General features: G+C 41.1%; 1 protein-coding gene across 3 annotated transcripts in view; it reads right to left on the reverse strand.

Moving 5' to 3' along the window:
* The window catches only part of LOC125465127 (glutamate receptor ionotropic, kainate 3), a 451,191-nt gene that overhangs the window by 58,997 nt on the left and 365,015 nt on the right, over positions 1 to 27,179 (reverse strand). For all 3 annotated transcript variants that reach the window (XM_048558279.2, XM_048558280.2, XM_048558281.1), the window contains one exon: positions 3,949 to 4,166. In XM_048558279.2, the coding sequence (XP_048414236.1) occupies positions 3,949 to 4,166 (218 nt within the window). The remainder of the gene's footprint in view (positions 1 to 3,948; positions 4,167 to 27,179) is intronic.

Raw genomic sequence — 27,179 nt, forward strand, 5'->3', positions numbered from 1 at the left:
CTGAAAGAATTCAAACCCTTAAAAAGAAAGTACCTAAACATGGCAGTCATTTTCATAAAAAGGGCATGGCCTCTCCTACATATGTTAGAGTTCCTAGGCTGCCTATTTCTACTTTAGGCATGTTTGGAAGATACAAATAAAAATCGGCAAAGTTCACATCTCACAGGAAACGTCACAGACAGCTGCAATGCAATACTAACTGGAATGTCTCGGCCAATGTTTCAAGTCAGTGACTTTTCATTGGAACAGCCAAAGGTTGGAAAAGTAATAGATTATAAGTAAAGGCAGGGTAAAGGACAAAGGTGAAGGCCTGTGTTCTTGGGGAATCCAAGAGAGGCCAAATAACAAAAGAGATGATGGTTCAAGGCCAGAGGAAATGGCAATGGAACAGCTAAAGAAACAAAAGTCACAATTAAGAGTAATAACGGGCAGTTGCTCTCAGAAAGGAGGCAAAAACAAGAGAAAACTGAGGCTGAAACGAAAACCTATAAAAAAAGTGAAAACAAAATGGGGCCAGATATTACAGTACGCTTAGTATTCGATGTTGAGTCCTGAAGGCTTTAAAAGGCTTACAAAAGTTTGAAAACATGCACTAACAGATTCAAGAACAGCTTGTTCCCTGCTGTTGTCAGACGTATGAACAGACCTGTCATATTAACATTGATCTTTCTCTGCACCTTCTCTGTAGCTGTAACTCTATATTCTGCATTCTGTTTTATTGTCCTGATGTACTTGTGCAAAGTCTGATTTGCCTGGATAGCACTCAAAACAATACTTTTAACTGAATCTCAGTACATGAATCTCAATAATAAGACAAATCAAATATACAAATAAAACAGGAGATGCAGTTCCTTGAGCTAATGTTGAGTTTCACTGAAACATTTTAATGCAAGCATTCTACAGAACAGTTATTCAGGCTACACTAGTCTTCATATTCCAGAACAGATGTCATATGAGCAACATATACACAGTAGACTAAGCTGAAAGAAGTAAAATTGTTCTTTCACCTGAAAGGTGTGTTTTGGACCTTGGACAAAAGTAAGAAAGTAGGATATCCTATGGTTGTATTGAAATGTGTCACAGGAAATGGAATGGATGTTATGGATTGCAGAGGGCCAGGAGATTATAAAGGATACAATCCCTGTGCAGTGCTACATGGGGAGGGGAGAAGTTGATGGGAAAGCATGGTGGTGAAATACTGGAGATGGATAAAGGGAATAAGGTGATCTGTTGGATAGGTGCTGGTTGCAATGGAAGGCCAAGATAAAGGGAACACAGTGGTGGTTTTGGGAGGGAGAAGAAGAGAGGAGACTAGAAGTGTGGAGAATTAGATAGACAAAGTCAAAAGCCCTGTCGACCATTGTGGGGAGAATCTTTAGTGAAGGGGAAAGGACAGTGCATCACGATAATTGGAATCATTTGCACTGTGATGCATGTGTGTATGTGCGTGCATGCGTGTATTGGGGAAAGAAAGTGCGATCAAAAGGAGTTGATGCCACAGCAGCAGTTTGAAAAGATCAAGAGAAGTTAAGTGACCAGAAAGCAGAGGCCTTGTGGAGGGATAATAACTGAGCTTGGGCAAAGTGCAGACTACTGCCTCAGGAAGTGGAACAGAAGCAAAAGTAATGCAGGAAGAGCTCAGCAACATGTCCAATTCAAAATTCATCGAGGAGAAGCACAAGAGGCCAAACTGATCCCTTTTATAAGGATGGATCATTCAGGATCAGAGACCTGAAAGTAAACTGCTCAAAACTTTCTCATTTCTTCCAATTTCTTCAGGTCTGTCATTGACCTTCTCACCTTTGGAGGTCTTTCTTCCCTGAATACCAACCTCACAGCCCACAACTCCTAACAGAAGAGAAAGGAGCTATCAGCGATGGATCAGTTGGATGTGAGACAAAGATGGAAGTTGGAAAATAAGTTGATGAAAAGTGCCAGTTCAGGGTGAGAGCAGGAAATGGCACCAATACATAAATCAATGTACCAGACAAGTGATGAAGAACGGGTGTCAGGGTCAAGTAGAAACAGAACAAAGAATGTTCCACAAATCCCACAAAACATTCCTTGATTCTTACCTCCCCAACACCCATTCACTATCTTTCCAAGATCCCAAAATGAATTAGCCCTTTTAGATCTAATGTTTACGCATGTTTCTGCCTAACTGATCATTCTTTATCAAACTAGTCTCTCTGTCACTATCATGTTCCTCTGTCAGGGTGATTCTGTTCTCGCATCGAATAATGTCTCCTTATTCCAACTCACTTCCTCCAAATGTAGAGTGTTGCTATGGACACTCACATGGCTTAGAGATAAAATGATCAATGAAATGCCCTGATGCAGAGATGTCCTCATATCTTAGTCTTGCAAGAACACTATACAATTCTCCCAATTTCTCCATATCTGTCACATCTGGTTTGATGATGTTATCTTCTGTACTAGTACTTTTGATATGGCTTTCTTGCTTTGAACTGGGGATTTTCCTTTGCCATGTTTGACAGGGCCATTCCATATCCTGCAGTTTAGCTCATCACCTTTGTGTCACTTTCTTTACCCTTTCTTCATTTGTATCTCACCAGCTTACTATTCAATACATTATCTTCAACCATTCCCACACTTCTAGCGTCACAGCATCATTCAGTAAACAAATCTTCCCCTCCCTTCCCATCATTCTGAAGGAACCATTCCCTTGGTGACACCCTGGTCCACTCTTCCAATACTCCAAAACCCACTTCTTCCAAGTACTTCTTTCAGCATACTGGATTTTCTGCTCATACTCTCGTCCATTACTGGGAAGGCTCAATGTGAAATTGACTGATCACTTTCCAGAACACTAAGACCCCTTTAATTCATAAAAGAGACCTCCAGCTTTTGGTCAGTTATATAAACTTTGTGTTAAAACCATTAAAAATGAGTGGACAGCATAAAGCACATCAATCCATGCATCCATTTGAGTCTACTCAAGTCAGCTCCTGTTATAAAATTGTTTTTTTCATGAGCTACACAATGCAAAATAAGTTTCCTTTGGACAACCACGTGAGAGCTGTTCACAAACTTACAAAAGGCAATTATGCAAAACATCTAAGATATTAAATCTGACATTATCAAAGGGTGACTTTATACGTTAACTCAGTTTCAGAAAATGCTCAATTCCTATGTTGACTCTTTTATTCGCTCATTTCAGGCATAACATTTCAAGGGATCCAAAAAATGAAATAAACAAGACAAATGCTGGGCCCTGGCTCCTTGATGCCAGGCCCCTGGAATATGAATGCCGTGAACATAATGTTGTATGAATTGTCCTGTATTGGTCACTCTCTGATTATTTGTTTTCCGCATTCAAAGTTTTCACGTCTCAACATTCCAAGGGTTAAACAGCATCTGATCACAGAATGACATTTTTTTCTTAAATCTTCTCATCTTTAGTCCTCTTAAATAGATAATCATCAGCTGCAAAGCGCCATCTCATCCCATCCTTGATGCAAGTCAACCCTGCCTATCAACATTTTTTTTGCTTTTAGGCAGGGTAGAAATCGCATCTCCTGCGGATGAATTATGTCTTTTTTTTTGCCTGGAACCTGCAGTTCTGCAAACAAACTCCAATGATAAATGTTGGGAGTGTAGGTATGATCTCTAGTAAGTGCTTCTTGATTAAATTTGAAGCCATGACCAATATTTGCATGACCCTGCAGTAGAACAGATATCAATGAACAAAACTCAGAGCAATAGTATACCTAACCTGCTGGTAAATCATGTAAATTTACATGAACCTCACCAGCTCACGTAAAATGTTTCTTTCAAACAAGGATGATAAATTTAAATAATCCATTATGCATGATTTAACTGTCTACATGATATTAAAACATAGCTGAAAGAGAAGTTTAGGCATCCTGGTGTAAATAAAACAGAGGGAGTTTGGTTGTGTTTAAATAAAAGACCATGTCTCCTTACCTTGAAAAAAGTCATGGTGGCTCCATCTTTAACTGCCCCATACTCTATTTTGGTTTGTTTTGCTAGGTCATCGGCTGATTCTATGGGGGATTCCATACGTTCAACTGTTAGGAAAGCAGCCAGGTTCGCCGTGTAGGATGAGATAATTATGAGGGTGAAAAACCACCAGATGCCACCAATTATCCTGGTGGAAAGGGCTTTGGGCATCAGTTCAGAACCTGGGGCAAACACAGGACAAAAATAAAATACACAGTGAGCAACAGGTAGACAATATTTTTTTTGTTTGTCAATAATAAATGTATATTGATGTTAATCTATTTTAAAATGCTGTGTCAATGACAAAACAAAAGTGTGAATATTACATTTTATGGATCGAGCAGGAACAGAACGGGTCAATTTAACATGAAAGAAATGAGGTGAAAAATCTTGCACATATTCATTCCTTCAATCTCTTCAATTGATAAATGTGCCTCAAAATCTAGTTATTTGGCTCTCAGTGATTCATTGAAAGCCTTTAAGTGACTTTCTGCTGATTTTTCCACCTGCAATATACCAATCTGAGAGTCTGTTGGGAGAAAACCAAAGGCAAATTTCTCTGCCCATTTAGAAGTTCCTTCTTATAAAATGCAGTGTAATAAAACAGCTGAAAATGTCTTTTTGTCTTCAATTAAAAATTTGAACGTGGACTGTAGAATCTAAATATGAACCACAAAGCTTTTTTTTAAAAAGACAGAGAAACAATCAAACCCATTGGACTCTGCGAAAGTGTATAATTGGTGATTTAAAATCAGTTGCCCCTTTAGGAAATACCCAACTTTTAATTTTACTGTATTGTTTCCCCCAAAGAGCAGCATTGGTGCAATTGGTCAACTGGGCTCCCTTCTGTTGCATCATTCCAAGTTGAAAATCAATCCACTTAATTAAATCAACATAATTTATCTTTTATATAAATACACAAGCATGAATATGTGACACAGAATGTGGATCATTTTTATACTTGTAGTGTTCCTTTTTACAATTCCCTCAGTTTCTAAGGTCCACTAATTTTGACCGAGGTTCGATTCAAAATGTTGACACATCTATTCTTTCCATCTGAGCTGTTGAACAGTTTCTGGCTGAGAACTTGCAACGTTTTCACAAATTACTTTCTTTAAAGCACAAACTTTGTTTCCACTTAAAGATGACATGCTCTCAAGATGCAGATTAACCCATGAGCATTAAGATTTTATCTGGCTAGGCAGTATTTATTGCTCATCAATAATTGCCCAGAAGGCAGGTGCGAGTCAACCACATTGCTGTGGGTCTGGAGTCACATGTAGGAAAGGATGGCAGTTTCCTTTCCTAAAGGAAGGGCATTATTGAACCAGACGGGTTTTCCCGACAATCAACAATGGATTCATGATAATCACTAGATTCCTAATTCCAGATATTTTTATTACGTTTAAATTCCACCATCTGCCATGGCAGGACCCTTAGTGGAATGGATATCTAACAAAGATGAGTCAAAATATAGAAGAGAAATAGAGGGCTTGGTGACATGGTGCAATGAAAACAATTAGTCTCTCAACATTGGGAAAACTAAAGAATGGATAATTGAAAGAAAGCAGAAGAACATGCCCCCACATACATCAATGGAACTGAGGTTGAGAGAGTGAGCAGCATCAAGTTCCTTGGAATGATGATAACCAACAACCTGTCCTGGACTTCTCATGTAAATGCGACTGTCAAGATGGCACAACAACACCTTCTCTTCCTCAGGCAGCTGGGGAACTTTGGCATACTCATAAGGTCCCTCAGCAACGTCTACAGATGCACCATTGAAAGTGTACTTTCTGGATACATAATGGCCTGGTATGGCAACTGTTCTGCCCAGTGACGTAAGAAACTACAGAAATAAGCAACGCGCACAGCCCAATCAATCACAGAAGCCAACTTTCCATCCATAGACTCTATTTACACAGCTCGCTGCCGTGGAAAGTGGCCAACATCAAAGACCCTTCACACCCTGGTAATGAACCTCCTACAACCTCTCCCATCAGGCAGAAGATACTGAAGCCTGAACACATGCACAAGCAGGTTCAGGAATAGCTTCTTTCCAAGCGTTATCAAACTGCTGAATGGACTCTAGCCTCAAGTAATATAACCTGCAATGTAACCTGTATGCCTCTAAGTCCTCTTGATCTCTACATCCTTTGCTTGCTGTGATCATCTTGTACCACTCATAAATAAAGCTTTTCACTGTATTTTTGGTACACATGACAATGAAAAAAATTAATCAATCAGGATTTGAACTCAGAATGTTAGCATGGTCTCTGGATTAGCAGTCTAGTGAAAATGCTACTGTGCCATTGCCTCCCCCAATATAATTATACACAAACCTGCCCCCATTAAATAGACGGTAGAGTCACCAAAATCTTATCAGGCTATTGGACTTTTCTTTCATTAAAGGGAAACAACTGGTTTAACTGGAGGGTAACCATGCCTTAGGAGAAGGGAGAAGTTAAGAGTCCTTCATGGTAACCTTAGTCAATGTGGGAATTGAGCACACACTGTTAGTGTTACTTTGCATTGGAATCCAGCCATTCAGCCAACTGAGCTAAACCAAACCCTCCCCAAAGGTAATACCTTTGACTCCAATGACCACGGAAATTCACTCAACTCTCTCTCAAAAAAATGGAAAAGATATATAAAATTAATTTCCAGTGATTAGTTTTCCTTCTTCAGCTGACTTTGCCAGTTGAAAATTTTTAAGAAACACATGTTCAAAAGGGCATTTCTGCTTTAAATTTCGATACACTGGACCCTGTCTCCGTGACTGCCACTCACTTGCTGCCTCAGTCTTTTGCTGATCCTGGGTTTCTGGCAAATGCATTGCTGGCAGTGACCATCTCTCCCACAGTGGCACTGACAGGAATGAGGAACCATCACATTTGGGTTAACTGGCAGTTATCAGGATGGTTAAACCCTGTTCCCAAATCCTCAATACTGAGGAATGCCTGCTGCTGGGTATTTCCACTGCCAGGCTGGCAAACAAAATGATAGGACTGTCAAAAGCAACTGACATGGGACTCTTGTTGACATTTTTGCCAATGTCATGGGTGGCACATGGCCAGCACTGCTGCCTCACAGCACCAGGGACCCCAGTTTGATTCCACAAATGGATGACTGTCTGTGTGGGGCTTGGACATTTTCCCTGTGACTGCGTGGGTTTCTTCCAGGTGCTCTACCTTCCTTGCACTGTCCAAGATGCTCAGGTTAGGTGGATTGGCCATGCTTAATTGCTCGTAGTGTCCAGGCATGTGCAGGCTGGGTGGATTAGCCATGGGAAATTTGGGATGGGGCTAGGTAGGATGCTCTTCAGAGGTTGCAGTTGACCTGATGGGCTGAATGGCCTGCTTCCACACGATAGGGATTCCATGATTCTAAAGCACCTGGTTTAAAATTTGCCCCTTAGTTTAATTACAGTGAGGATAATTATACTAATGAACATCCATCCAGGATGGAGAACATGAGAATCAGCCACTGACAGCTTGTAGGGCAGAGGAGTGTAGCTGTGCAATCCTGTAACAGATCTTCAAGCAAACACAACCTACGTCCATTTGTCAGTCCTGGTGTGAGATTCCACTTGCTCAAGTAAACACAAAATTACAACACCTTATTTGTTTTAGAAAGATCTGCATTTATCATTTGTGTAATTGCAATTCATAAAAAAAAATCGATGCATGGACATATATTTGTGTGCACAATGAATTGGAGTCCTTCTAATTATAGAAGTTAAAAAAGTCAAAAACTTTTACAAGTGTGCCCTTTAGTTTGTCATTAGTCTTGGACATGATAGCTTGAAATAAGGAAGACTTCCAGTTGATGAGACTGAAAACTAATATTAAAGTGAAATCAGGGCATTTAGAGGAACGACATTGTATGTAAACACAGAACAGTGGAGAAAATCAGCAGGCCTGGCAGCATTTGTGGTGAGAGAAACAGGGTTAACACTTCGAGATAGTAAGAACTGCCGGTGCTGGAGTTAGAGATAACAATGTGTGTAGCTGGAGGAACACAACAGGCTAGGTTGCATCAGAGGAGCAGGGAAGCTTCTGAAGGAAGGTCCCGACCCAAAACATCAGCTTTCCTGCTCCTCTGATGCTGCCTGGCCTGCTGTGTTCCTCCAGCTCCACACCGTGTTAACACTTTGAGTCCAATATGACTCGTCTTCAGAGCTATTCTGAAGATTTGGCATACCGGAATCAAAATTTTAACTCTATTTCTTCCTTCACAGATGCTGCCAGAACTGTTGAGTTTCTCCACTATTCTCTGCCTGTTTCAGATTTCTAGCATCCACAGTATTTTGCTGATATTCAAGGCTCCTCATGCCATTGGACTTAGTTACCATGCAAAACCACTCCCTTGCCATTGCAAGTTAAAACCTGGTCAACAGGTGTGAGTTACGGGTGTAGCATGTAGTGCAGACCTAATCTCGGAGCCTATACCACTGCAGTCACTCAAGCCACCTTCCACTTCATCTGGAGGTCAAAGATGGAACAGTTCTGAAGGGAAACTATATATAAAAGTTCTAAATAAAGGGGGAAGAATGTGCCCGATGCCATCCTCATCCTTGGAGTGTGGCTGTATCAAGCTGTGTGTACATGTGATGAGGTTCGACCTGTCCCTGTTATTATGAAGATGCGGCTGGCCTTGATATTGCAGAATGCTTCAAGGAGTTGCACTATTCCACATTAACTGTCCCTTGTGGAAAAAAAAATTGTGAAAGAAAAGACCTTTGACTAGAACTCACTAGCTAGTGGTTAACATCCTCAAGACATTGGGGGATAAGGGGAAAGTGGATTCTGTAGGGTGGCTCTCTAAGCAGACTGTCAAAGTCATTTGGCAGAATGCCTCATCACCAGAACTTTCCAAAAAGGACCAAAACCTAACTTGGCTGCTGCTAAGACGGGCACCACCCAGCAGATCCTCCGGGTATGCCTGGAAGACCAGCAAAACAATGAGAAATACTTTTTGGCCTAGCCAAAACTTAATGGTCTTCCGGTGTACAGAGTTTCCCTCAACTGAATGTTGCAGACTGGCACATTCCAAGATCCAGGACTACGGACTAAGTGATGCACTGAAACTTCGGCCAGCCACTACCAAGGTGCAGTAGGGAAAGACCACCAGCTAAGTTCTGTCTGCCAATGTACAATGGAGATTCATTCAGTTATTGGACCCCCTCATTGCCTCAAACACATGAACATAGTATCTTACATAAGAAAGAAATGTGCTTTTAGGTTTGTTGTAATTATAAAGAAAGTCAAACTCCAAGGTTTGTTTGCCCTCCGTACACAAACACGGTACAGAACCAAAATGCTTTAGTAACTGTGCATGTACATAAAGATATTTTTTGTGAATAAAGTATATTTTTGCCAAAGAAAAAGCTCTTGACAGGTGAGAAATGCGTTGGATTTTTTTTTGGAACTGTAGGGACTACCAAATTCCAATGTTTGTTTGTTAAACAAAAACAAATGAAAAAATTGAGGATGCTGGAAATCAGACACAAAAACATAAATTGCTGGAAAAACTCAGCACAGCTGGCAGCATCTGTGGAGAGAAGTAAGAGTTAACGTTTCTGAACATTCTGAAGAAGGGTCACAGGACCCGAAACATTAATGCTGCTTGTTATTCATGTGCAAAGCCTGTACAGAAATGCTTCAGTAACTGTCTATGTATAATGGAAGTTAATAGAGTACTATGGTCTTCCTGTGAGATGTGGGAGAAGTCAAATATCCCTAATAACTGTGTCTGCAGGCAGTGTTGTTGTGGAAGTGCTGGTGTTAGACTGGGGTAAACAAGGTCTCACGACACCAGGTTGCAGCCCAACAGGTTTGTTTGAAATCACAAGCTTTCGGAGCATAGCCACTTTGTCATCTGACATATTGAGTGACTTCTGACCTTATAGGAAGCAGGTCCACCTACAATTCCTTTCAGACCACATGGACCGTTTGGAGCAGCCATTGGATTCTGAGGTACATACAGAAGGAAGAAAGTTTTGTAGATAGGAGTTTCAAGGGCGTAGTCACACCAGAGGTTCATTCAGATAGACGGGTAGCCTGCCTAATAGGCGAAGTGGACAGGTAATGTAGGAATCCCCTGCGGCTATTCCCTTCTCAAACAAGTATATCAGTGTGGATACTGGTGATGGGGATGGCCTGTAAGGGGAAAGCAACAACTGCAGTGGCACTATGACTGGGACGACGTATAGCAGGAAGGCTCATAGTGCAGGCAAGCAGTAGTGATAGGGAACTATATAGCCAAGGGAATGGATAAGTATTTCTGTAGCCATGAGCATGGTCAAGTTCAAAGATGTCTCTAAGTGGCCACAGGATATTCCGAAAAGGGAGGGTGAGAAGAAAGAGGACATTGTCCATACTGGGACTAGAGACAGAGGCAGGAAGAGAGATGAGGTCCTATAAAGGGAATTTAGGGAGTTAGCAGGAAGTCATAAAGCAAGACCTGTAAAGTTGTAAACTCATGATTACACTCTGTGCTGTGCACTAGTGAGCCAGGTGTAGGAAGATAATACAATTATACACATGTCTAAAGAGCTGGTGTAGGAGGGAGGGATTCGGATACCTGGGCTGAAACCTCTTCCAGGGTATGTGGGACCGGTAAAAGAAGGGTGGGTTGCATCCAAACTGGAGGGTCACCAATATCCTGGCAGTGAGGTTTGCTATTGTCACGTAGGAGGGCTTAAACTAGTGTGGTAAGGAGAGGGAGCATGTGGAGTGATTGAGGAGAATCTAGTTGTTAAGTCAAGTAAATCTAATAGGAAGAACAGCCAGGCCCAGGTTAATGAACACAGCAAGACTGGCAGACTGAGACATATTTATTTCAGTGCAAGGAGTTTAACAGGTAAAACAGATAAGCTTAGAGCCTGGATTAGTACATGGAATTATAGTGTTATAGCCATTACAAAAACTAAGTTGAGACAAGGGTGGGACTGGGAACTCAGTGTTGCGAGATTTAGATGTTTCAGACATGACAGAAAGTGAAGTAAAAGGGGTGGGGCAGTTACATTACTAATTAAGGAGAATGTCAGAGCTGAACTCAGAGGCCATGTTGGAGGGCTCATCCAGCGAGACCATTCGGGCAGAACTCAGGAATAGGAAAAGTGCAACCGCTGTGATGGAGTTATACTATAGGCCTCTCGGTATCTAGCAGGAGATAGAGAAACAGATATGTAAGCAGATCATAGAAAGATGTAAAAACAGAAAGGGTATTGAAGTTGGTTACTAACTTCCCCAATACTGCCTGGGGCTCCCTTAGTGCCAGGAACTTAAATGGGGCAGAACTTCTTAAGTGCATCTAGGAGGGTTTCTTGAAACAATATGTAAACAGTCCGGAGATAGCAGGAACTGCCAATGCTGGAGGCAGAGATAACACAGCGTTGAGCTGGAGCAACACAGCAGGCCAGGCAGTATCAGAGCAGTAGGAAAGCTGATGTTTTGGGTCAGGACCCTTCTTCAGTCCAAGGAGAGAAAGGGCTATACTAGACCTTATATTGGGGAATGAACCTGGCCAGGTGATTGAAGTTTCAGTGGGAGTGCATTTTGGGAACTGTGATCATAATTACTCAAATTTTAAGATAGTTAAGAATTAGAATAGAATTAGGTCTTTGGGTGAAAATTCTAAATTGGAGGAAGGCAATTTACAACAGTATTAGGCAGGAATGAAAGAAATTGATTGGGGTGACTGCTGGAGGGTAAACCCACATCTAACATGCAGAATCCCTTTAAAAGCTCAGAGTTTAGAATCTTCATGTTCCTGTGAGGGCAAAAGATAAGGATGGCAAGAATTACGAGCACTGGGTGACAAGAGATATTGAAAATTTAGTCATAAGAAAAAGGAGGCATAAGTAAGGTTTAGGGAACTGAAACCGACCACACACTTGAAAAATATAAAGCAAGCAGGAAAGAACTTATGAGATAGTAGGAACTGCAAATGCTGGAGAATCTGAAGAAGGGTCTAGACCCGAAACGTCAGCCTTCCTGCTCCTCTGATGTTGCTTGGCCCGCTGTGATCATTCGGCTTCACACCTTTGATCTGATTAGTAAGATTGCAGAGAAAATGAAAACTGATGGAGTTGTGAATAGTGATAGAAGTTGTCAAAGCATACAGCAGGATATGGACAAAGCTGACTGATCTGGGTTTGGTTGTGGAGAGCATAAATACAAATTTTGCAGATGTGTAAAAACTTAGAATTATTGTAGACACAGAGGAAGGTAGAAACCAAACTCAAAGAGTCAATGAGAATGGAATGGAATGAATGAGCACATAGTAGATGAATTTCAATTCGGAGAAAACGGATGTGATGCATTTGGTAGGAAAAATGAAGAAATGCGGCATAAAATAAAATAAATAGTTTTGAAGAAAGATTTGGCACTTTGCATACTATATGTTGAAAGTGACATGGCAGGTTAAAAATAAGATGCAGGAGCAGGAGTAGACCATTCATCTGAATGGTGAAGCAAACTCAATCAATGAGATCATTGCTGCTCTGATAACCCTCCAGCCCATTTTCTTGCCTTTTCCCCATAATTCTCAATTCATTTACTGATTATAAATCTGTCTGTTTTAGCCTTCTATATACTTAATTAATCAACCTTGACAGCCCGCTGCAATAAAAAATCTCCCAGGATCACCACCCACAGAGAAAAATATTGGACTTTTCCGTCTGAAATATGTGACCACTTGTGCTGAAATTATGCCCTTTTAGTCATAGATTCTCCCGCAGGTCAAAACAGCCCCTCTGCATCCATCCTATTAATTTCCTTCACAACTTAGCATTCTTCTAAATTCCAATGACTAGAGGTCCAATCTATTCAACGTCTCTTGATAAGACTGTCCTTCCATTCCTTATATCAGCAAGTAAACCTTCTCTGGATTGACTTCAATGCCAGTATATCTTGCTGAGATAAGGGGCCCAAAGCTATTTGGAGTATTTCACTCGTAGTCAACTCAGTGCCTTTTTAAAGTTTAAGCAAAACCTCCCTACTTTTATTAAATAAAAGAGCAAAAGAACTGTGAATGGTGGTAATCAGAAACAAAAGCATAAATTGCTGGAAAAGCCCAGCAGACCTGGCAGTGTCTTAACTCTGATTTCTCTCCGTCGTCGCTATCAGTCCTGCTGATCTTTTCCAGCAATTTCTATTTTTGTTCCTTACTTTTCTACACTATTTCCTTTGAAATGAGAGAGTTAGTCGTCAAACTTTATTTTTACTTAATTATACAAGGCCTTGATCTTTGCTGACAAAAAGAACATGAATAAGTGTTGTGTTTATATTTTAACTCAACAAAACTGATAAGTGTTTCAGAGATAGTAGGAGCTGCAGATGCTGGAGAATCTGAGATAACAAGGTGTAGAGCTGGATGAACACAGCAGGCCAAGCAGCATCAGAGGAGCAGGAAGGCTGATGTTTCAGGCCTAGACACTTTCTGAAGAAGGGCCTAGGCCCACAGCATCAGACTTCTCTGATGCTGCTCGGCCTGCTGTGTTCATCCAGCTCTACATTTTGTTAAAACCATTAAGTGTTTTAGTCTGCCTGCTTTAAATTGAAACTTGTGCTGGTTAGGTGGGGTGATTTACGATATAAACTGACAAAGTTTTACAAAACCATACATATGTACAGTTATCACATGCTTGTGGTGCCATTCAAGAGAAGCAAATTAGAGGCTGAATTCAAATGACCTTCAGTAAAAGCCTTTGACAAGGCTCCACATGGGAGATTAATTGGTGAAGTTAGATCACATGGGACTCCGGGTATGCTTACCAATTGGATACAAAATTGCCTTGATGATAGGAGACAGGGAGTAGTGGTGGAGGGTTGTTTTTTTAGACTGGAGGTCTGTGACCAGTGGTGCTCCACTGCGATCGGTACAGGGCCCACTCCTGTTTGTCATTTATAGAAATGATTTGGATGAGAATATATGAAGCACGGTTAGTAAGCTTGGAGATGGCACCAAGAGTGGTGGTATAGTGTACAGTGTAAGATTACAAAGACAGCTTGAATTAGTGGGTCAATGGAGTGGCAGATAGAATTTAATTTGGAAAAATTTGAGGCATTGCATTTTGGTAAAACAAACAAGGGCAGGATTGACACCATTAATGGGAGGGCCTGTGGTAGTGTTGTAGAACAGAGAGGCCTTCATTGCTCAGACCATTGAGTATAGGAGTTGGGACATCATGTTAAGGTTATAAGGTATGTTGGTGAGATGACTTCTGGAGTATGGTGTATTGTTCTGTCTGCCCACTTATAGGAGGAAAATACAATGGAGAGGGTTCAGAAAAGATTTCCTAGGATGTTACTCGGAATGGAGGGTTTGATTCATAAGGATAGGCTGGGACTTTTTCCACTAGAGTGTAGAAGGTTTAGGGGTGACTTTTTGAGGTTTACAAAATCATGAAGAGTATAGATTATGTGAATAACAAGTCTTTTCCCTAGGGTGGGGGAGTTCAAAATGAGGGGGCTTTTTTCAGGAGAGAGGAGAAAGATCAAAAAAGGACACAAGGGACAACTTCTCTTAAACACAAGGTGTAGTTCATGTGTAGAATAAACTGCCAGAAGTGGACATAGGTATAATGGCAACATTTAAAAGACATTTGGATAAATATGTGAATAGGAAAGGTTTGGAGGGGTATAAGCCAAATGCAGGCTAGTGGGACTCGTTTAATTTGGGAACATGGTTTCCATGGACCAGTTGGACTGAAGGATCTCTTCTCATGACGTATGACTCTATAAGATCCACCGAGCTATGGAATCTGTTATGACTTCATCAGTGGAGAAGTGTCCCCCAGTTCCCATTAACTCCAGTTTTGCTACTTCTTCTTGTAAAATGTAGTCACAGGCAGGCACACTCACCTCACCTCTGGGGTTTAGCTCTTTTGTCCATGGTTGAACAAAGTTGACCCAAACTAAGAGTCACTGATCAGGTTATTGTTAAGCAAGTGCTACTTGATGACACTTTTGTTAACCCTTTTAACCACCTTTCTAATGATTGAGAGGAGACTGATAGGGCGGTAATTAATTTGGTTGGATTTGTTTTGCTATTCATGTATTGGGCATAACAGAGCCTTGTTGGTCAGATACAACGACAGCCCTGATATTGGAACAGTTTGCCTCAGTATGTACCAATTTCTAGCCCACAGGCCATCACTACTATTGCGAAATGCTATTGGGGCACAGATCCTGCACAGTATTCACAGCCTTCAACAATTGACACGTATAAGATTCTGAAGCAGATGTGGTAAGCATATTTCCACTTGCAGCACAGTTGAAGATTAGAGGACACTGACTTGAAATTAGGCATTGGCCTTACTTGATAGAGAGGAGAAGAATTTTATAATGCTAAAGTATTAAACTCGCTCCCTCAGAAGTCGGTGGGGGCAGGGCCATTGAGCATTTCCAGGGCCAAGATGGATTGATTCTCATTTGACAGGGAATCAAACGGTTATCAGGGGTCAATGGGAATGTGAAATTCAAATCAAACAGACCAGCCATAATCTCATTGAATGGCAGAGCAGGTTCGAGGGGGTGAATGATCTACTTATGCTGTTACTTGGGCTGTTAATATGCACATCACCCTCAATTATCAGCCCTGCTCTTTGTGTCTTGTGTTTGCTTTCTGCCTGTCTTTATTATACATGTCCAGTTGTTTAAATTATTTCATATCTTCAACACTCCCTTTCTCCAACCTCCTCTACCATTGCAACTTCTAACTTAATTCTTCTCTTCCCACGCCCTTTGCTGCATTTGGCCTTTCAAAAATGGATAATGCCAAAGTCATAACTTTTTTCTTTGTTGGAAAAAAAGACAAATAGCTAAGTGGATAAAGTGATAAAGAAGGCATAACGTATACTTGCCTCCATTGGTCGGGACGCTGAGTCTTAAAGACATGTTGTAGCTGTACAAAACATTAGTTAAGCCACAATTGGAGTATTGTGTGCAGTTCAGCTCATCACAACATAGGAAGGATGTCAAGGCTTTGGAGAGGGTGCAAAGGAGGTTTGCTAGGATGTTGTCTGGATTGCACTGTATTAACTAGAAGGGGATTTTGGATAGACTTGGATTGTTTTCACAACAGCGTCAAAGGCTAAGGGGTGAAATGATAGAAATATGTAACATTTTGAGAGGCATGAATGGTGTGGATTGTTGGTGTGTTTTTCCTAGGGTGGAAATGTCAAATACAAGGGGGAGTACATTTAAAAGTGAAGGGACCTAAGCTTAAAAGAGATGCAAGTCTGTTTATTGCAGAAGTTAGGTGCCTGGCACAAGCTGCCAGGCAGGAGCGTATATAGGTATGATAGCAATGTTTAAAAGTCAATTAGACAGACACAAGAACTGGAGGAGAATAGAATGGTTTGGACCATACTGGGGTGGCATGGTGGCTAGCACTGCTACCTCACAGTACCAGGGACCCGGGTTCAATTCCAGCCTTCAGCGACAATCTCTGTCGAGTTTGCACATTCTTCCCATGCCTGCGTGGGTTTCCTCTGGATGCTCCAGTTTCCTCCCACTATCAAAAGATGTGCAGTTTAGGTATGTTGGCCAAGGTAAATTGCTCAATGTCCAGGGATATGCAGGCTAGGTGGATTCACCATGGAAATTAATGGTGATAGGGAGAGGGTAGAGATGTGGGCCTGAGTGAGATGCTCTGTGGATGGTCAGTGTGGCTTTGATGGGCCAAATGGCTTGCTTCCACACTGTAGGGATTCTATCGATATGCAGGCAGATGAGGTTAGTTTAGACAGGCATCATTGTTGGGCCAAAATGGTCCCAAGGGCCTGTTCTTATGCGAGATTGCACTTGTTCTATGACATACAGGAAGGAATTTGCAGATCATGGTGTTCCATCATCAAAAGATTGAAGAATAAATCTTGTATTTACTTATTTTCTTATTCATGTATTAAAAGATAAAACTGCAGTAAATAATTAGCATACAATCCTGTCACTGAGCTGGTAATTAATAAGGTTGAATCAGAATAAGGTTATGTTTTTAGTGTGCTCAGTTGACTGCTAACTCCTAGCCTAAACCGCCACCAGTCATCTCCAATGAAAAAGCAGCCCCATGGTCTGGTATAGCAAGAACTGCAGATGTTGGAGTCAGAGACAATATAGTGTGGAGCTATACATATGTAGCAGGCCAGGCAACATCAGAGGAGCAGGAAGGTTGATGTCTCAGGTCAGGAGCTCTTCAGAAATGGGAAGAGGGGAGGGAATTGAGAAATAATTGGAGTGAGGAGGGGTTGGGCTGGGGAAGGTAGATGGGATGATGATAGGTGAGTGCAAGTAGGCACTGGCATGGATTGGTCAGCGGGACATGTGGCACAGATAGGTGGGAGAGAAGATGGATTGGTTGTGTCAGGTCAGGGAGGTGGAGTTGAGAGGGAGGGTTCGACATGGGATGATGCCGGGGATGGGGAGATTTTAAAACTGGTAAGTTCCATGTTTGGGCCATCAGGCTGTGGGTCCCAAGGCAGAATATGAGGTGTTGCTCCTCCAGATTGTGGGTGGAATCATTGTGACGCTGGAGGCAGCCCAGGATGGATAAGTCACCCAGAGAGGGGAGTAGGGTTAAAATGGTTGGCAACCAGAAGGTGTTGTCATTTGTCTCGTACAAAATGCAGATGCTCTACAAAACGGTCTCACCGAAGTAGAGGGGGCCACATCGGCAGCAGCGGATGAAAGAGACCAAGTTGATGGATATACAGGTGAACCCCTGTCAGATATGAAAGGATTGTTTTGAGCCTTGAATGGAGGTGAGGGGGAACGTGAGGGACAGGTGTAGTATTTCCTGCATTGCAGGCAAAGGTGCTGGGGGTGGTGTGGCTCGTGGGGATTGTGGAGCAGACAAGTGTCGTGGAGAGAGCGGTCCCAAAGAAAAGACAGATGGGGTGGAGATGGAAATATTTCTTTGGTTGTAGGGTCAGATGGAGGTGGTGGAGAAGACCTCTTATTTCAAAGGTGGTAACTTTCCCTATCCAGCAATTGAAAATGCCTTCAACCACATCTCTTGTGTTTCCCACACTTCTGCCTTCAAACCACCTTCCCCCAAAAATAAAGGCAGAATCCCCATTGCCCTCACGTATCACCCCATCACCTTCGGCATCCAGATTATCACTCTCCGCCACCTACAATCCAACCTCACAACCAAAGAGACATCTCTCTCTGCCCACCCCACCTGTCTTTCATAGGGATCACTCTCTCCCGACTTTTTCTCCAGAACCGTAGCAATAAGATTGACAACTTCTGCCAGAAATGGTCTTGCAAGCTATTTAGCCAAAGTAGAGTTAGAGATGGGTAACAAAAGTCAACCTTGCCAGTGACACCCACATCCTGTCAAAGAACAAAGAGGTAAAATATTGACAGGTTACTGAGTCCTTCATAATAAAAAGAACCAACTTCCAAATTATTCCTGCCTGTTTGTGTCAGTGACACCACTAACAATGGGAGGTAACAGCACAAGGGTAATGTCACTGGACTAGTAATCCACCATGGCAGATCACAAAATCTGAATTCAATAATAAAGAAAAAAAAAATCAGGAATTTAAAAAAATAATTGGCCCAATGATCACCATTTAACTACTATTGTTTGCTATAAAAACTCTCTTCATTCACCACCATCCTGTAGGGAAGATCTGCCAATCTTTACCTGATCTTACCTTGACATGACTCCAGAGCCATAACAATTGACTCTTAACTGCCATCTGGTCAATTAGGGCTGAACAATAAATGCTGACATAGCCAATGACACTCTCATCCCATGAACATGTGAAAAAAAAGCATGTGGAAGTTAGCTATTATTAGGCTTATGCATATTTCCAGTCAAAAGAAATTCTGAAAACATGGTTCCCTTTAGTAAATTGCTACATCCTTCCTAATCCTTGGAGGAAATTTTCATTACTACATTATGAAACACAAATGCATCTTTAGATTATAAGCCAACTAATCCAATTATGGCTGTCATTTCTTGCCATGAATAAATTACCACTTCCATTATATTCCTCAAATGCCTCATGTCAGTGCACAATACTTCAATACTGTAAAATTGTATTGGCTTGAATTTTTCCTCTAACATTCTCCCCTACCTTTGTCTCAAAAGGGGTAACCCCTACTGAGTTCCAGTTCCATATGCAATACCTCACCCAAGTAATATAGTCTTTGGGTAGAATCAACTGAAAATCCAAAGGCACAAAAATCAGAACACTACAACCTTTCAACTACTATCCAAGCTTATTTCTGGACAGGAAGGCCCAAGCTTCACCTTCACACCACACTCCCTTCCCCACTGAGGCCCTTAAAATGATCAAATAATGTTTAATCAAGAACTGATTCCTGCCTGGGGTTTAATTACTGAAGTTCCAGGTGGAACAAGAGTCAATTTACCCTCCAATGTGAGCAGGTTTCCAATTTGGGTGCAGCTTTTGCACTAATCCGTGTGTGATTGAGAGACTGGGCATACAAAAGGCAGATGGCTACTCAGAGCCAATATCCTGCCACTGCTTCTGATCCCATGCTCAAGACACATCCCCTACCAACAAACAAAGCATGCAATACTTTCCTTTTCTATAGATCATCTTCAACTCCCAGAGTCTGAAGGGTGTATTGACAGTAAAAGCTACAGCCTCCTCTACGACATTACTGATGTCAAGAGCTGTCAGTCTCAAATTGGTTAGCAGCTCATGGTGGTTTTGGGTCTTTATAATATCACGTCTTAATTCTGTTTGCTGGCAGGGTCTCTACCAATCAGCTGGTACATTGATTGAAAATCCAATTCACTTTTATTAACAGTTTGTGGGTTTCCCTCTTCTAATTTCTTTGGCTTTAGCCCAATAAAATGGAAGGATATCAACCTTTACTTTTGTTCCACGACGATGAACAATAGCAAATTGGGGAAGGGTATTAGATCATATAACATAGGCTGAATTTAGCTTTGCCAAATATCAGTAATTTCTTTTCCCTAGCCAATAGACATTTGATAATGGTAATGATTAGGGTCCCTTGTTGAATTTTTCCCAATTAAACACAGGCAAGATAATTATGCCAGTTCTATCACATTTTTAGCTGATTAATACATCACACTCTGGCAATTGAATTTGACAGGTTCTTATTGTCTGCACAGACTATAACAATGGATGCTGCATTTGTCTATTGGGGTATTGGAAGCAGAGTCATTTCCAGAGCCTTCTAATGCTTTACTTCTTTTGAATTACTTAATCCTGCCATCTTCACATATGTGGTCCTCTTTCAGCATCTTGGTAAAAATAATTATACCATTAACCTTTAATAATTATGGTCCAGTAATGTAATTTGATGCAAAGATGGAAGTCCATGCTGAAGGAGCACTCAAATCAGTGCAAAGGATATAACTGCTAATTTAAGGAATTTTTCTTAAACAGAATCCCTACAGTGTGGGAACAGGTCCTTCGGCCCAAGAAGTCCACACTGACCCTCAGAGCATCCCAGCCAGACCTATCCCCAAACCCACATGTTCTACACATCCCTGAGCACAACGGCAATTTAGCATGGCTAATCCACCTAGCCCGCACATCTTTGGACTGTGGGAGGAAACTGGAGCAAATCCACGCAGACACAGGGAGAACGTGAAAACTCCACACAGATAGTAGTCCAAGGGTGGAATTGAAGCCAGGTCCCTGGCACTGTGAGGCAATAGTGCTAACCACTGAGCCACCATGCCACAATATAGTTTTTATTTCACCACTATCTCAGCAACAAGACACTTTGTCCTCTCTATCTCTGTCTGATTCATCCTTCAATACACCTTTGGCCCTTCATTATTTTAGGTTTGGGATAACTTAACTCTTGCTTAAACTAAACTGAGTTCTGAAGAAGGGTCAACTGAAACATTAACTCTGCTTTCTCTTCACAAATGCTGCCTGGCCAGCTCAAATTTCCTGGTAAATTCTGTATTTGCTTCTGCTTTCCAGCATCACAGTTCTTTGTTTATTTTTCTGGTCAACTGTTTGGTCAATGTATTCTACAATTTGCTTTGTTCAGGGGTGCTACAATCACAGACAGACACAGGTAGATGTACCTCTGCTGCTGGCCACTGCAATGTAAACCAAGAAATCTGGAACATCACATCAGGGGGGGATTTGTATTCTATGTCCTCAGGAATGTAGGACTGGAGTTGCCCCACAGTCTTCAGGAGCTTGACCTCCTCGATCATTGCTGCATTACAGATGGCACGAGGACACCTCATGCTTGGTCATAAAGGCAACAACTCTGAAATCTTGGCAGATCCACCTGGCGAGGTGGGCGCAGCCAAGGCAGGTCATAAAGCTACGAGGACGCTTCAACATGATGGCGGGCTCGGATCTTTGCAATAGAATTATAAATTTTGCACAGTAAAACTATTAGGCCTCTTGTAAAGAGAAGTAGTTGTGGATTGAGGATGGCCTTTCCTGACACTCTTTGAGACATGTAGTGTCCTACTTTGATGCTTTGATTTACTTAGGGGAAGCCACTTCCGTCATGATAGTCATAGCACTCAGTTTGGACACAGCGGGAGGGATACACTGCTAGTGAAAAAATGCTGGCACACCAAGACAAGTTGGGAAAAAGGGCCTGTTTCCATGCTGTATAACTCTATGGTAGAGCATCAGAGAAATATTTTTGCACGAACAGTTTATTTTGCTTTTCTGGAACTTGGAATGATTTATCCCATTGAGGAGAATGGATAAATATCATCCAAATTCTAATGGGAAAAGTGGGCACGTATTTCAGCTGAAGGTTTTTTTTTAAAGAGTTCACAAGGCAAATGTTGGATTAACAAGGCAAAGATTTAGTATGGACAGAATACCCCCGCTGGGGCTAAGTTCTAAAAAGGATGAGAAGCTGCTATCAGGAAATCCTATTCCTCCAACTCTTTCCTTTCAGAACATTCCGAGCCCAGAAGTTAGCCTAGCTGACTGAATTGGCTTCCTGTGGGCAGGGAATGCTTGAGCGAAAAGTGGCATAGCAATGCTACAGTGCAGGCTGAGTCTTGGCAGGGCGGTGGGGAGACGTGGATCATAGGGAAGAGTGTAGCAATTCGGAAGGTTCACCAACATTGTGGAGAGGCTGGTTATATCATACGCCCAGGTCCTATTGAGCAACAACTTTGATCTCAGAAATATGGCACATACGTTCACAGCGAAGACCTAGATGTAATACTGGGCCAGGGGAAGCTCTTCTGCTTCTCTGGTCCACAAGTAGTGCTGGAAAAAGACTTGCATCTTCTCTTCAGCTGCTGGGCTCTGGGAAACATGGACTGTTAGATTTAAACCTGAATAGGTGATAAAATTAGCAGCTTTTTTATGCTATAAAGCATTTCAAACTACTAAAACTATTTTTGCAAAACTGCAGGTAAGTTAAAATAAGAAGTACAGCTCAGGATTTTGAAGACGGGTTTGAGATTTTTAGATTTTAGCATCTCACACAGCCCAAAGACATATATTTTTGTACAGTTAAAAATCCCCTTGGTGATATCAGGACATACCTCTATGCTGTTAATATGTATGGTTCTAATGGAGTTCAGAACAAGTAATGGACTTGAAACATTAACTCTGTTTTGTTCTCCACAGATGCTGCTAGACCTACTGAGTTTCTCCAGCACTGTGTGTGTGTGTGTGTGTGTGTGTGTGTGTGTGTGTGTGTGTGTGTGTGTGTGAGAAAGAGAAAGTGTGTGTCTGGGCTTTCTTGGATATTCTGAAATCTGCCTCAAATTTTAAGTGGGATAGATTCCAGTATCCTTTAGTTAAACTCAAAGAACAGCAAATACTTGAGCAGATCTTTTCATGATCAGTAATTGAGCCAGTAAACAGAAATAAATTTGTGACATTTGTGTTCAAAACTATTTACAACCCAGGCAATGCATTTTAACTTGTGCCTACTTTGTCTGTGTATGGCTCCAAACATAAAATGTACTCAATCTAAAAATGTATAAGCCCTGGAGGAAAAACCAAGATATCTACACAGAATAAAATACCGCACCCAGGTTTCACTAATAAATGATGAATGTAGTTGTAGACAGTCTATTGGGCTAATTTATTCTGTAATATATTGTCCACTTCCATTGCTCTTTGCAAGCCAATATGTAAAATCTGATTGTTTTTCACTGAAAATGCCTTCGCGAATCTCTTGTCTTTACTATTTGATAAATTACATTGTGACCTTAAGGAAATTCTTTAATTTACATACAGAACAGAAATATAAGAATTGTTACCTTAAAAAATGGAACAATGTGCATCTGGTTTGCCCTTTCAAAATTCTGATTGTCAAATGCGGAAACAATATTGGAATTACTAAGTGACAATGACAGTAATTACTCACTCTGAATTAATCTACAACAGAACCAGACATGAGGAACCCCTAGTGCATCATGAGTCATTTCAAACACCCTGAATAAATTTCCAGCTCTCAGGAGTTGTTTAGCTGTGTGAGCACAGCCACTAGTAGGGAATAGCAAGACAGACAGACAGGTGGCAACAGAGAGCATACAGAGACATGCACTAACAAATGAAGGCTATAAACAGATGGGAAAAAGATACATGGAACCGAATTCAATTTCCCCATTGACACTGGTCCGAAAATGAGAAGTTAAATGTGCTTGCATTCAATCCCTCTGCATTAATTTAGCACAGCATACAGGAACTGAATACAAATACACCAACACCAATCAGAAAACTTACTCCAGAGACAGAACATTTGAGAGAGAGAGGCAAATGCAAAAGTGAGTGCTGCTGGGTGAAAAAAAAGTTGTTAATTCAACAAATTAATTGTGAGATTAATTCTTGAAGATTATATTCAATATTCCCATATCTATAATCCCTATCTTGACTTTCAAACATATTTAAGAGTGGAAGAGGGCAATGAAATGGTACATTTCTCAGTATGTCCAATGCAGTGTTTCCGTTGACTGCACCTTGATGCCCTAGACTGGGGTAAATCAGAGATAAGTGACAAAATATCTCTTACTGGAGCTCAAAATATCTTTTTTACAAAATGTAACATTCATAGCACCAGCATAACCAGATTTTCAACTCCCTTGTCAATCATCCTTGCCATTTGTCTGAGTAAAATTGCCAAGTTAATCATGTGGTAATTTCTTCCCACGTGGAGTGGGGTGGGTGTATTCGGAACATCCCAAATTGATTTCACTCAACACATTTGCTGCCATGAGTTAACAGGAATTTCAACTGATCTGAAATCATCCTTGACTGGAATTTCAGTTCAGTCTGGCTGGGTGATCAATAGACTATGTCCATAGCTATTGTACCATCTAGTATTGTATTTTTTTTTCTTGATTTCTGTATCACAGGTGGCATTGCATATTAAAAACTGAAAATGGATAGTAAGAGGCAGGGTACTTCTAACGAAGAAGTAACTGATGCTCGGTGAATTTTAATTACAACCAAGTGTCAGATCTTTCAAATAAATCTCTCCTGGGCCTAACGTAAGTGTGAGTTATCTGTGGTACCTGATAGTGGACAGGCCATATATTGTGAATAATGAACAAATTATTGGATCAGATATATGCATCACAAAGAAAATACTGATGCAATCTTTCCTGTTAACATCTCCCTCAGTACTGGACCATCCAATTGGAGCTCTACCTGTATTTGATAGGACACCATAAATTGCACAGAACCCAGAGGAGGGCTCGGAACTGGAAGAACAAGTAGGATAGAAGCCCATTTGCTATCCCAGCTACTGACCTTACAAGTTACCTCCAAGTTACTATCAGAGAGTCCAATCTCCATGAAATCCGCCCACACAGCTGCCTGGATCACTCAAGAGCTATTGTAGGATACATTGCAGGGATATGGCTTGGTCCCATCAAACATTTCAACCCTGTATCTTCAGCCAGCCAAACAATAAAGTCCTGTCATACAACTCTTCTGCTTTAGCTAAATGATCAACTTGGACCTGCATAATCACAGAAATTCCATTTAATTCAAAATGTGCATTCATGTTTCTGTTAGTAATGACACATGGCAACATCCAATAAAACTGTTTCAGGGATCTGGTGCTAACTGGGGACAAGAATCTTACATTTTTATTGTGCAATCTGAGATTTCCATCTTTGCCTCATTTGGGAATAGAGAGGATGTTTGCCAAAATTTGCCATTATTTATCCCTACAGGAATTAGTTGGATTTCCTAAGGTCCAGAGACATGCTTTAGTTTAATGGAACACCGTAAATATCTGATGATTACCCCTTAACTCCAGCTAATTTGCTTTATTCTTGTCACCCTTTCCATGTTCTGCAGATGTACAGAGTAAATCATTCTACCAAAAAGAATGTGGGAAAGTATCCTTATTTGATGCATTATTAGGATGTATAATCTAGCGAGTTTTGAGAAGATTTGTACAATCTTGTAAAATTTGTACAAGGATGTACAATCAACTGTGATTCTTTGGTAGCACTGTGACTCTGAAAGGATTAGTTTTGAATGCTAATCTACACTGACACAATAGTGTAATGCTAACAAAGTGTTGCAACACCAAACGGTTCTTTCAGATGAGACTATATCATACAATGTTTCCAGCAAGGAAAGAGACGTCATTCAGTCTTTCAAGCCCATTCAGGCTTTACAAATGCAATGTATATAGCTGCACATACCCTCCTTCTCCTTGTTACTGATATCTTGTTTGGTGTAGTTCAATGTGACACTGACCCATCTCACAGCAGAACTGATGAGATAAACAATGCTCTGCTCATTGGATGATGCATCTCAGCATAATTCAACAATTATTGATACAAAAAAAATACAACACCATCACCCTATATGCTGCTGTTGATTGTTCAATGGTTGTTAGTCGCATGTTCTACATCCTGGTCAATTGCTTATTAACCTATTTCCATTTAAAGTGATATCACAATACAAATTACCATCTCATGAATTACAAAATATTCTGTCATACTCTTCAAAAATAGCAGAGGATTTCAAATTTTCCTTTCAACCACTTATCCTACAATCAGCACCATTAAAACAGATTTTTTTCTATTTTAAAATATTTTTAACACTGCTTCATTGGCTGTGAAGTCTTTTTTAGGACATTCTGAGGCTATGAAAGTCACTAAATGAATACATGTCATTTCCATAGATATTTATAGTATACACGTCTGGAACAAATGGGGCTTAACCTGGCCGGCTGGCTCAGACTGCCACTGTGCCACAATAATGAAAGTTTTGTTTGTAAGATTAATACAATCACCTCTCTCATGGTCAGTATTATTGCTAGCTTAGCCTAATTATGTAAGTGATGTGGAATGTCAATTGTTTCCTGTCCATCGTGTACATAGAGCTGAACTCTGCATAGGTGTTTGTTTATCCCTTGACATGGTACTGTGGTTTCTACAACAGAACACACTTCTCAGTGCAGTGATAATGGAAACTGCAGATGCTGGAGAATCCAAGATAATAAAATGTGAGGCTGGATGAACACAGCAGGCCCAGCAGCATCTCAGGAGCACAAAAGCTGACGTTTCAGGCCTAGACCCTTCATCAGAGATCTCAGTGCATCTGTGAACAGCTGGCAGTCAGTCTGTATTATTGCTGTTAATGTAACACCTCTGTTTGTTCTCAATTTGGAGAAACAGGCAATTATTACATTACAAAATGTCAGCCTTTCTGGTCTTCTGATGCTGCTTGGCCTGCTGTGTTCATCCAGCTCTACATCTTGTTATCTCAGATTCTCCAGCATCTGCAGCTCCTACTATCTCCGAAATAATTATTACATTCAGGTAGGGGAACTGATTATGTGACTGGAGATCTGAGATGTATGATTAGAAGGTCAAAAAGTCACCAATCTCACTCCAGGTTGCCAAAGACTGAATGATTAGAATGATTACCTTTTTATGCTTCGCTCGACAGAAAATTATAAACTGCAAAAGAGGTAAGAATTAAGAAAGAGCCCTGGTTGTATCAATGACTTAGATTTGTCATGGAAAGTATCTTCCCCTGACATCCAGCCCAATTTGATGAGTGTGGCATCAAGGGGCCATAGCAAAACTGGAATCAGTGGGTATCTGAATCAATCTGTCTGGCTGGAGTTATACCTTGCACATCAGATGGTTTTGGTTGTTGAAGGTCAGTCATCTCAGCTGAAGGACATTTCTGCAAGAGTTTCCCAGGCCTGATCATCTTCAGCTCCTTCATCAATGATCTCCACTCCATC

Source organism: Stegostoma tigrinum, chromosome 24 (genome assembly GCF_030684315.1).
Source record: "Stegostoma tigrinum isolate sSteTig4 chromosome 24, sSteTig4.hap1, whole genome shotgun sequence".
NCBI classification, from domain to species: Eukaryota; Metazoa; Chordata; class Chondrichthyes; order Orectolobiformes; family Stegostomatidae; genus Stegostoma; species Stegostoma tigrinum.